A 12,279-nucleotide genomic window follows, 5' to 3' on the forward strand; every position below is an offset into this window, starting at 1 on the left:
CGATTGAATTATATTTATTATCATATGAATTAATATTTTATTCAAGAAGAATGATCGATCAAATGATAAATATATATTTCATTATAACTATATTGGAATGTACTTGAAAATATTACGATATTCTTTCTGATTGATAAAAATATATTTTATCAAAGGGTCAATTATATTTAAACACCTTTTTAAAATATAAAATTATACTTTTTTCTAAAAATTCTCTATTTACACCTGATCCCTTTGTGTTAGGGTTTCGACAAATTAAAAATACTGAAGTAAGCAAAAAAAATTATATAAATTTAATTTTACCCCTCATTTAACATTTTCAAGTATATTTGTGTACTTATAAGGGGATAAATATAATATATATATATATATGGAGTGATGTTAACATCATACATTATTTTCTTTATAAATACAAAATTGTTACATGGGAATGTTAAATATGGGACAAAGTTAAAATTTTATACAATTTATTTTATTACCATCAACATTTTTTCTCCAAACCCCGACAAAATGGGGTCAGGTACAATCGAAGAATTTGTGAAGACAGTATAAATATATTTCAAAACTTTTTTGTGTGAAAGTGTAGTTTTATATTTTTTCAGGGGTCTAAATGTAATTAATACTTTATTACATGAAAACTATTAAATAGCATGAAAATAAACTCAATAATAAATTCATATTATGATAAGAAGATGGAATATACATACATATATATTAAAACAATAAGATAAAAGATATTAATTAATCACTTAAAGTGTACATACATATTTAAACAAATTTCTCAATAAAATTGAAATGGGCCAACATGTCATATTATTAGAAGCTTGATGGCAATTAATAGTCAGGTCTGTAAATAAATCGAATCGAGCCGAATGCATTATTGTTCAAGCTTAGTTAAACACTATTAAACTTAAAAAATTTATATGTTTAGGCATGTTTAATTAATAATCAAATTGAATTCAAATAAATTTTTATTTAATCAAATACAAATTAAATTCGAATAGTTTAACGTATTCAAATATATTTCATTAATATTTTTATAATTGAATCGAGTTTGAACCATTGCGTTTAAAATAGTTAAATTAATAAATTTAAAATCAAATATCGAGCAATTAAATTATTTTCTCAGCTATTAATAATGCGATAATAATCATGGACATGGCCAACGGGTGACAGGCATGATTGCCGGATCAAATATATATAATGTATATATATATATACACCTCAGCTTTATTTTTTGAAATTAATTTCATTATTAAGTTGTATCTAAGAAATAATGAATAATAATCACGTGCTGTAATAACTGAAATTTCCTTATAATATTATTATAATCTAAATTAATAATGTCGGTACGTAAGAGAAAAAAGGTTGTGTATATCCCGTTCATACTTATGTGACTATCTAATTACGACTCTTATCTGCTGACTATTTCCATATTAATCCAATTAAATAATAATAATGACAACTATATATATATATATATATTATTAATTATAAAATATCAAAGAATCAGTAATAAAGCTTACTATAATTAAGTATAGTATGCAAATTAAGTTCATCATTTATCAAATAATGGGACCTCTAATTATTTATCTCGGATGCTATATATATATATATATATATATATATATATATAGTCAAATATTGAATCATGAATAAATATATATATAATTTGATTTGAAAATCATCATAATTTTTTATTTAAAAAAAAACTTAGAATTTAGGAAATAATTAAATTATTCTCCATGTCCATGTCATACCCACATCACCTAGTCCATAATAGGAAGATATCCAAGTCAAGAATATTAAAAAGTATATATAATCAATAAAAGTTAGGAAGAGGAACCCATTTTTTTTTTTTGTTTTAAATTCTTTTTCGTTAATTCTTAAACCACAGTCAAATAAAATTAATACGAAAATTATGGTCAGAATATTAATGACATAATTTTTAACTGTATCCAGTATTTTGATATTGTGTGTTGAAATAACGGTTAATAATTATTGAGCCTCGTGATTAATTAATATTCGACAGTACTTTTCTAATATTTAAGCATGATAATTCATCATAATGAAAAAATTATATTTCTTATGGTGAATATGATTCTACTAACTTTCGACAATTACTTTGTAAATGTAGGTAAATTTTTGAATCAGGTCCGAACCAAATTTGAATTTATCGCAAAATATATGTAATGAATCTGAAATTACACTTGTTATGTGATTAGTTTGCATTTTACGATGATAATTGGGACACAGGGAATAATTAGCAACATGTTGGTGGCAGGTGCAAATAAACAAGTGGACAATATTGGTATTATTTATGATTAATTAAACTGCAAAATGCTCTGTAATCTCATTTATTTATTGTCTTGATTATATTGGGAAAAACGAAATGCAATTAATACAGTACGGTCACCAGTTGCCAAAAGATACCTTTGAATAAATCTCATCCTATATAATAAAACCGATTACACGTACGGAGGAATAACTATGATTTTTCATTATGATTAACTACTTATCATTATATGTAATTCGTTTTTCTTTTTTTTTTTTGGTGAAAGTATCGTTCATGTCGCGTATCAATATTTAATAAAAATAAATATAACAATGATATCCTGATCAATTTTATATTTGACAAAACCTACTATTACAGTAGAAAGACAATACTTACTATGTAGTAAAACAGCATCCCATGCATTGGTGGTGTTCGAATCTAGGACCTTAGAGGTCATGAGGCCTCAATTTCGCCAAATGAGTTGGGTCTCATTGACTAAATCTCTTCCCTATTCTATTGGTCGTTAAAAAGCATTCCACGCTTAGTTACCGGTCGATTGAGAGCAAGTCGGGGTGAGAACATTATGATCATTACTGTATTCGTATCGAAGAGATGGGACAAAGTCTTCAGATCATTGTACAATGTCTTAATCAAAAGGTATATGTAATACTTGTGCACATATAATCAGATAGATAGGATACAGATTTGAAAAACAAAGATCAATTAACATGAGCAAAAGTACAATAAAATATAATAATATATCGACAGTTAAAAGATAACGTTGATCATTTGAAATGACTAAGTAATTATAGTGATATTTAAGTACAAATATATAAGGGTATTACATATATTTTAAGATTTGGTACTGTAATGTCACAAATAGTGGTCAAAATTTAAGTTTTCTTAGTATTTTATACTGTAATAGATAGCATTGTTTTATCGTATTTAATGAATATGGAGTGACAAGTAGGGTAAAATAATTAGTTAATTTATTTGTTGAGATATGAAAAATTATGGAGAAGATGTTGATTGCTGTGCTGAGTTACAACATGTAACATGCATGAGGTATTATTTTTCATGCATGTCATATGACCTGTATTAACAACCTACAATCATATATAGCCATATATCTTATGTTTCCTCTCTGTAATTAAACAAAATTATGTTATTTAATTCATAAGAATCTTAAATATTAATTCTGAAAATAATTAGTTTATTTAATTGATAAGAATCTTAAAAAAATAATTCTAACATTATGTGACTCTTTGTCCTCTTAATTAATATCATGGCATTCGATGTTTGATCATTAAAAATTATTACATGGCAATCAAATGTATTTAAATAACTGATCGTGTGATTGATTAAATTCGTCAGAAACCAGTGCGAGTTTAGGTCAAATGAGAATACTATTCAAATTACGTTTGTATGCATGCGCGCAAACATATGCACTCAAACACACGAGAAAGCCTAACCGTAAATAGAAGTTTTTCGATCAATTATTTGAATCATCATACACAAGCTAACAATCGAGAATTTTTAGTTTTTCTTGTGTGAACGCGAACCACATCGATTGACGCCCATCGCTTGCCTCCATCGACAAAATCAAAAAGTTCGTTGATTGTGCGATTGTGAAATTTCGTGAAAAGTTAGGTTAGGCCATCCTTTTGCACATGAAAATGTCCCCAGTCCGACCGTTTGATCAATCCTTGGATGTAGAAGTCCATGTTCGTATGTAATCAACATCCATACCAGATCTCCACACAATGTAACATCATAAATACAGACATGTTACATTTTCACATGCATAGTAAAAGAATTTCTGGCATAAGACGGGACCAGCCATCGTCACGTGATGTTTCTTCCAAGGAAATCAATGTTGTCAAGGAGCTCGACGGGCTACTCAGAGGATGTCGTTGGGATTGAGCCACGAAAATTTATTATTATTGTTATTATTATTTTATGAGAAACGATCAGTTCTATCTTTCCATCGCGACAGATACCAGTAATATCAATCTTACTCGTATAGAAGTACCGACATAAGGCACGTGATCATACACCGGGACGTTTTATAGGTAAGGTGAAATAGATCTGTACATGTTCACCTGTTTCACTTCTCAAGCTTATTCTGACAAAGCCAAAACATTTGATGTATGAGCTGATATCACCGAATAGACAGAAAATAGCCAAAGAAAAACCAACGCCCCCAGAAAACGTGTCCCATTTAGACGTTGAAGTCTTAGTTTGAGTATACAAAGAAGTGGTGTAGTGCACAGTGCGGAATTCTATCCATAAAGATTGAAGTCAAAGCTAAAAATACAAGATTCAGATGCCCATACCTGTGGAGAATGTGAAATAAATCCTCTGTTGGGGACAACTTGTTTAGGAATGGAAGCCATTTTCTTGCATCTCCATATGGCTGCTGCTTTTTAATGTCCCATACAATTTGCAACCATAGAAGTGAATAGACCCAACAACCCATGTAGCTTTACATAACTATAAAACAATGTCGAAAACATGGACCACCCTACCCCACCCACCCCCCACCCTCCACAAAACCCAACCACCACAGACACACACACACACACCTACACCTAAAACACACAATGGCAACTCAAAACCATATAGTCAGCTATATCATCTTCAACCATGTGGTGTGTTTCCCCTGCAGCGTCTGACGCAGAAACGTTTTCTGACTGCATAAATTCATGTGATCTTTTATTAAGAAAGAGAAGAATGGTGAATAGAAATTGCCCATATGGAACAACAAAGCGGAAACTACAGCAATCTCATTTTTCCAACCAAATTACGTTTACTTTCTTGAACTTCAAGTCCAAACGTTGATTGCTGCTTAATGTGCAAGGTACTCAAAAATTCTATTGCAGACATGACATTCATGTTATTATTCTTGTGATGATGCATAGTACAAGCAGACATTAATTATTCAACAGGAGAATACCAAGATTGGCGCCTTTGGTATTGATTTCCAATCATTATTATATTTTCCTAGAGGCCCATTTCAAAATAAACAATCCATAAGCCGTTTGGTCTACAGATGCATTTCTATGGTCCCAGACCTCTGCATTGAGCCCACAATTATACAGGAGGTAGATAACAAATTATGCCAGAGCAATCACTAGCAGCAAGGTCCTAGTGGTCTTTACATAAATAGGTGTCTGTAGAAGCATTAAGGTTGTAATAGGTCTTAGGTTTGGGTCTACATTTAACAAGATTGATACAAATCAGAGCAAGTTGCACAGCATTTTGCTGCATCTTTTGGGAACAAAGGATTGTGATACATAAACACATGTTTCAACATAATTAATTGATAACAAACAAATTATTTGAAAGGTATGTAAAAGAAATCAGTCGACAATAATATCACATCACCAATGAAAACATTTATCAGCACTGTGTATTTTGCTGAGGACTTGCCCCTGCTGAATCTACTTCTGATAATACCAAACTCAACCATCTTGCCAGTAGTTAATTAATGAATCTTAACTCAACAAGAATTTAAGAAAAAAATTAGGGTAAATTACATTTTGCCATCCGAACTATGCTTGTTTCTACACTTGCCATCAAAACTTTTTTTTGTACCAACTTACAATCTCAACTTTGCGAAATTTGCACTTTACCATATATGATCGTCTTTTGTTGATTCTTCTGCCAGAAAAACACCACATGCTATGCATATGTGAAAAATATCACATCATATAACCTTTAAGTATGACATGTGCACTGCATATGATTTTTTTTTTACAAACAAATTGGTTGAGAAATAGTTATAAATGGCAAAGTGCAAAATATCGTAAAGTTGAAATGGTAAATTGATATAAAAAAAAGTTTAGATGTCAGAGTGCAAAAACATTTATAGTTCGAATGGCAAAATATAATTAACCCAAAAAATTATTCCAGAGATTGATGGAAGTGCAATGTTTTTAAAAGCTTTTACATCCACTGACATGGAGGAAAAAGTGAGAAGTGAACAAGAAGCGTGCAGTGGGTTATGAGATCTTATAAGGCAATCAATTGAACAGTGAAATATCAGTTGCCATAACTTGTCTTTCTGAAATCCTCTGTTTCTTCTAGATATTGATATATGATTAGAAAGTATCATGTGCGATGCACGTGCAAGAACATATATTTGGAGGTAAATATTTAGTTCAGAATTTTTGTATATTTCTATATTGAATCACTAGTATACACAATTATGTTTTCAAACAAATTAATAATACTTGTTTTAATTAATGAGTATCATTTAATTGTATTATTTGTAATTTAGTTTCTAAATTTAATTGATACTATAAAATAAAATATTTAATCCTAGAATTAAAAATCTTCATTTCGTATTCACTAATTATTATATTTCATGATCCTATATTCAAACCAATTAATTTGAAAGTAAAAATAATAATACATAAAAAATCCAATATCAAAATAAAGTAATTAGTCAAAGTTCCTTTTTGGATTTCTTCATAAGAAATTACAACTTATTAAAATTGAATATTTTTTATTTGTAGGTTTTTTTATGTCTATTTTCTATTTTCTTTGAGTGTTGTTTTATTTATTTTTTTTATATTATCTCTATCGGTTATATTTTTTCTTTTCCTACTATATCTTCAATGTATTTTTTTTGAAAATTTATTTCCATTAAAGGACTTTAAATTAATTATTTATTAACTGTTGTTAATAAAAGTTTAATCTAATTGAACATATCCTAGTATCAGAATTTCTATCGTAGGGTCCTATAATTGTGCTAATTATATTTCACTATAAACTTTTAAATACTAAATCTTCAGTAACGTCTAACTGTAAAATATTATGTGCATAAAATGTTATTTTTTGCCTTTACATTTCAATATTTTATTTCATATTTTAGTTTGATTCTTTATCTTATTCTTATGAGTCTAATTGGTATTATCTATTTATTAATAGTTTGATTTTACAACTAAATTTTTTTTTTGTCGTATTTATTATTATTCTTATTTTATGCTATTAGTGTAAATAGTAATTTTCATAGACGTAACAATAATAATGAGCATATAAGATTATCTAATATTAAAAAAAATCAAATAGTAAGAGAACCACTGAATAATTGAACTTTATGAGAAATTTCAACTTAATTAAACTAGTGATTTTATTTGTAGATTTTTATTCTTAATACTTATTTTACTTTTCTAAATTTATACTAAAAAAATATATTTCTCCTTGGTTTATTTATTTATCAGATTTTTATTTCTGTTTTCAACATAATTCACTCCTTTTCTATTTATTATTTTCTTGTTACTAAGTTGATTCTCCAAATATGTTAGCTTACTTAATATGATAATTTGATTATACAATAGATATTTAGTTTATAATATGTTAGTATAAAGTTACTTTTTTCTTAGTTTGTAATATTAATTATACATCATTACAATTTCTCTTCTGTTATTTTTATAATCTTTTTGTTCCATAAATATTTTTATATATATTTAAAGTTTAGATTAGTTTAGAGCTATTAAGGCTACTAAATAGTTTCCTTTTTGATAGTTTTGTTCTTTATAACTAATTTTTTTTTAAAAGTGTACCTTAATAAGAGAAAAAATGTCTTTTCACAATAGGAACAACCACTTATGAGATTCACACTTTTACCATGATTTAACCTTATGCCTCTTTTAGAAGAATAGAGTTTGGCTACTGTGGGTTACATATTAAGCACAACGGTATAAAGAAAACGAGTTTCCATTAATATTCAGTTTGGAGTGCCATTCATGGTCATGCACTAGTGTTCATGTCATTTTAGGCTATAATAGCAGAGACATGTATACAAGAATCTGGCGACAGGCCAACAGAGAAATTCAGGGGAAAAACAGAGAAAATTTTATAATTTCACAACGGAGCCATGATTTCAAGATCCAAAAGTGTCACATTGAGAAATGGATAACCAAGTTTTGTTGCATGTCTTCCCATCATGTGCTGCATATGGGATTTTTCAGTCAAAGCTTCAACGTTAAGGTTTGCATGGACAAGTTCAGGTTCAGACATTGTAAGAAGGTAAAACCATCAAAAAGTGGAGATTGGTCAAACTTCTCGAGTTGTACACTGTTTCCATATAATTACTTTGTTTTTCCAAACATCAAATTGGGAGTAAAATGTGTATATCTACTACTTCTCCAAAAATTTAAACACAGCATAATATTCACACAGAAGAAGAAAATTACCTACTGCAAAGCAACGCGTTCATCTTGGCCTTAGGCTCTTGCTAGGTTACGGAAAACATTTCATTCTCTGCAATATCCATGGAGAAGTGTTTGTTTACGAGCAAACATTTGATTTTCTTGAGGACATGTATGACATACTGCAAGCTTTTACCTGTTTTTCAATTTCAACAGCAGATGCAGCAAGCCTCCTCTTCAATATCAACCGGTCTTCCTCACAAGTTTCCACTTCAGTATCTAAAGCAAATCAAACTTTATACTTTGAGTAATTGTATTTTCATAAAATTAACTAATAAACTACATAAAGTTTAAAGAATGATAAAGGCAGGTTTGACTAAATAATTATCTATTTGTAAAATTCTGATTAAGATTATTGATGAAACTGATTGAAGGAGAATTTAAACAAAACATATTAATTCAATGGTGAAAAAGACTAGTAGGATGGCTACAAACTGCAAAATCAAATAAGCAAACTACTTGGGTTGGAGGAGGGCAGGAAGAGCTAAAGGGAGTACAAGAATAAAAGAATGAGCGAAACAATATATCCATGGGTACTAAATGATTAGACTTACCATAATAGTATGTGGATAAAATAGTGATCCGCTCAGTTGGCTGGAAAAGGAAAGAGGGAAAACATTAGTTTTACGGACATAAAACATCACCAATGGGATCAATATTTGATCATTACAACTCAGCTATCGAAGTGATATTACTTGGCACTAAGACTGTCTTTTCTCTTCAGAACTTGCCACAAACTCGAGTGAGCACTTCTGGGAATAATTGAATGGAACATTTATAAAGAACAAGTAACATGGTCATAAGCTACTACAAAGAAGCATTTCAGACAGTAGCCTAAGCTGTTAATACAAGCATAATGCTAGAAAAGTCTAAACAAAGAGTATGTCTCTTTACAGTATGACTGAAAATCTATTCTTCAGTTGGTAGGCTGCTCAGAGAGGAGGCAGAACATATCTTGTACCGCTCTGACCTGGGGTTACAGGCCAAAACATTGAGGGCATAATGGGTGCTTTACTTGTAACCTGTCTCACTGCTATATTCCTTATATCATGTATTTAATATATAAAACAATACCAACAGGCTAGTTACATTAGGCAGGAAGTTACCAGTATCAAAACAAGAAATTGCAACATATGTTGCCTACTGGTACAAACTAGAGAAACTTTCCTATTTCCATTTCAATCAAGACATATATTATCTTAATCACAATAAAATGGCTATATATATATATATATATATATATATAAATGTTGTCACACACACAGGACAAGGAGAAGTTTCTCTATTTCCATTTCAATCAAGGCATATATTATCTTAATCACAATAAAATGGCTATATATATAATGTTGTCACACACACGCAGGACAAGGAAAAGTTTCTCTATTACCATTTCAATCAACGCATATATATTATCTTAATCACAATAAAATGGCTAAATATATATATATATATATATATATATGTTGTCACACACACACAGGACCCAAGATAATGATGATGATGAGATATACCATTACAAATATTCCTTCTGTCCGGGTAGGAACTTGCTCGAGTTTTCTCAATGTTTCATCACCCTTAGTGACTTTACCAAATATTGCATACTGAAATAGATCCCAGAAGAAACAGTTAATGTTTATGATACTTTGAACGAAACTACTTAAAAAGAAATCCAGAGAGAAATGGGTTCATGGCCATTGTAAACTTGTCCAGCATAACCTGGCCATCAAGGTGAGGGGCATCTCCAAGGAGTATTGAGAATGAGGACTGGGCACTGTCTGGGTCAGAATATCTGTAACGAAAAAGGGTAGACTTCACTAAATTGACATGCATACAAGTATATATATGTTTACATTATACTGGCAAGAGGAGGATAACAAACTGATAAATATAAAAGCATATTTGTCTTTTCAATTACTCCAGGAACATATTTTTCTGGTTCAACTGCTTAAAACTTCAGTCAAATGGTATTTATACATTGCATCCTAGCATTGTATCACATCTTATAAGACTTCTTGCTGAAGAAAATGATGGTGTAAAACAGATCGACTGCTAACTTCAGAATTCACTGTATTTCTGTAACAATAGCATGCATGCTTTTGAAATGATTGCACATCTAATGAGACAATGAATAAAACAAACCATACTGTAGATGGTTATAGTGTGAAGGTATACTGAGTGAACATGAAAAATTTACGCAAGTATGGCACCAGTTCTGCAACTAAACAATTCATATTCTATGAAGACTTCCAAAAATAGCAAACTGGTTTCTGCTCCTACATGAACTACGAGAGGAATTGAAAGAAAATCAAGTGGAAGTTCACAATAGTTATAGTATACTTAAACTTGGAAGAAAGAGGGTATGAAAATCCAATCAGCGGAATAAGTATCAGAGGAAAACAGTATTACCTTCCCATAGAAAGAATACCTCTGACGTGTTTGACGTCACTGAATTCACCAACAATAGTTTTCTCAGCTTCCAACCTCTGGACCTCATTCATTGGAGCAGTTCTTCCTCCAGTAACATCAGCCACCTGAGCAACAAACCCCTTATCTACCTGCAGAATCCACAAAAATTGTTCACCCACAATCACAACAAAAATCTTCACGTATTGTAGTTGACCATTGATACCCGGAAGAAATGGTTGGTGTTATAGCATCCCAACCGAACAAGCTTGAAAATGTGTGCAACGGTCTTTGGTGCAACGCTAGGATAGAAACCAAACTCAATGTCCCCATAATTTGTCTGCACTTCAAACAAACCATTCCATTCAGAAAAAAAATCTCATAAAACTAACACACATCACCTTTCTAATTCAATCACCAATCACCAGAGTCTCATGAAAAGTTTTTTTTTTTGTTATAAAACCCCACAACCCACATATAAAGATAAAAGAAAATTAGAATAAAAAGAAAAAAGAGGCAAGAATCAAGAACCAATGTACCACTACCACTTGAGAGAACAAGGAATCCACTTGAAGAATTGAGCTCTCTCACCTAAATTCTACATCCAAACTCCATGTTGGAAGTCAAAGTCCACCTTTTTTCTCCAATTTAAAGAGTGATAGTCAAGGCATCTCAACAGTCTCATTGGCACAGAAAATATTCAAATCCCAACAGTTCACAAGCATGAAATACACATCTTTACCCCCTTCCCCCCTCCGCTCATCCAAATTCCTACAAAATCACAACAAAAAATCGAACTAAGCACATCATTTGCTTCCAATTGGCTGTTGCCTTATAATTTCAGCATTTTTATCAGTTCATCAACCAGATAAATGGGTTAATAAAAATCACAAATCTTCTAATCCACAAAAGCCCTAGATTTTCCTAACAGAAAACCTCACAGTTTTACCCATACATGCATGGAAAATAGAACCAACAAAGTAATCAAATATTTAGTTACAAACAAGTCTACTCACAGTAAAGAACAAATCTTTCAACTTACCACATCCATTTCCACATGCCAATTCGTAATAACACGAATATCCCTGAATAAGTACAATCTTTACCCACAGAATTTCACAGATTTCTCACACCATCAAGAATCCCCCCCCCCCCGCTCCCCCACCCACACATACACACACAAAAAGCAAGACAGACGATTGCACCTGAAAGACTACACGAGAGGATCCCAATTCAGGAACTGTAGCAATTGCACCACTGATAGCGCCGGAGAGAAAGCTCATGCATGCAATCGCAATGGCAATCGAGACCCTTTCACTACTGCACATCATTTGTTGACTTTCGCGCCTGATTGTTTTTCAGCGGTGTTAGTGTAGTCTGTAG

The 12,279-nt window shown here is 30.9% G+C and overlaps 1 protein-coding gene across 4 annotated transcripts; it reads right to left on the minus strand.

Moving 5' to 3' along the window:
- Window positions 1–4,455: 4,455 nt before the first annotated feature.
- On the minus strand, window positions 4,456–12,279 carry LOC105159944 (Cyclophilin-like peptidyl-prolyl cis-trans isomerase family protein). Of its 4 annotated transcripts, none has more exons than XM_011077178.3 (9): window positions 12,102–12,279; window positions 11,123–11,236; window positions 10,900–11,024; window positions 10,210–10,282; window positions 10,005–10,094; window positions 9,048–9,087; window positions 8,630–8,712; window positions 8,479–8,545; window positions 4,456–4,968 (listed from the first exon to the last, which is right to left on the minus strand). In XM_011077178.3, the coding sequence occupies exons 1-8, from the start codon at window positions 12,225–12,227 to the stop codon at window positions 8,525–8,527; spliced, it is 672 nt and encodes a 223-aa protein (XP_011075480.1). In that variant the 5' UTR covers window positions 12,228–12,279; the 3' UTR covers window positions 4,456–4,968; window positions 8,479–8,524. The 4 variants fall into 4 exon arrangements, with proteins under 4 accessions (XP_011075480.1, XP_011075477.1, XP_088736283.1 ...); XM_011077175.3 differs by having other exon boundaries at window positions 10,900–11,048; window positions 12,102–12,277; XM_088880157.1 differs by lacking the exon at window positions 4,456–4,968 and adding an exon at window positions 7,984–8,233 and having other exon boundaries at window positions 10,900–11,048; window positions 12,102–12,277.

Source organism: Sesamum indicum, linkage group LG4, assembly GCF_026168435.1.
Source record: "Sesamum indicum cultivar Baizhima isolate 11 linkage group LG4, ASM2616843v1, whole genome shotgun sequence".
NCBI classification, from domain to species: domain Eukaryota; kingdom Viridiplantae; phylum Streptophyta; class Magnoliopsida; order Lamiales; family Pedaliaceae; genus Sesamum; species Sesamum indicum.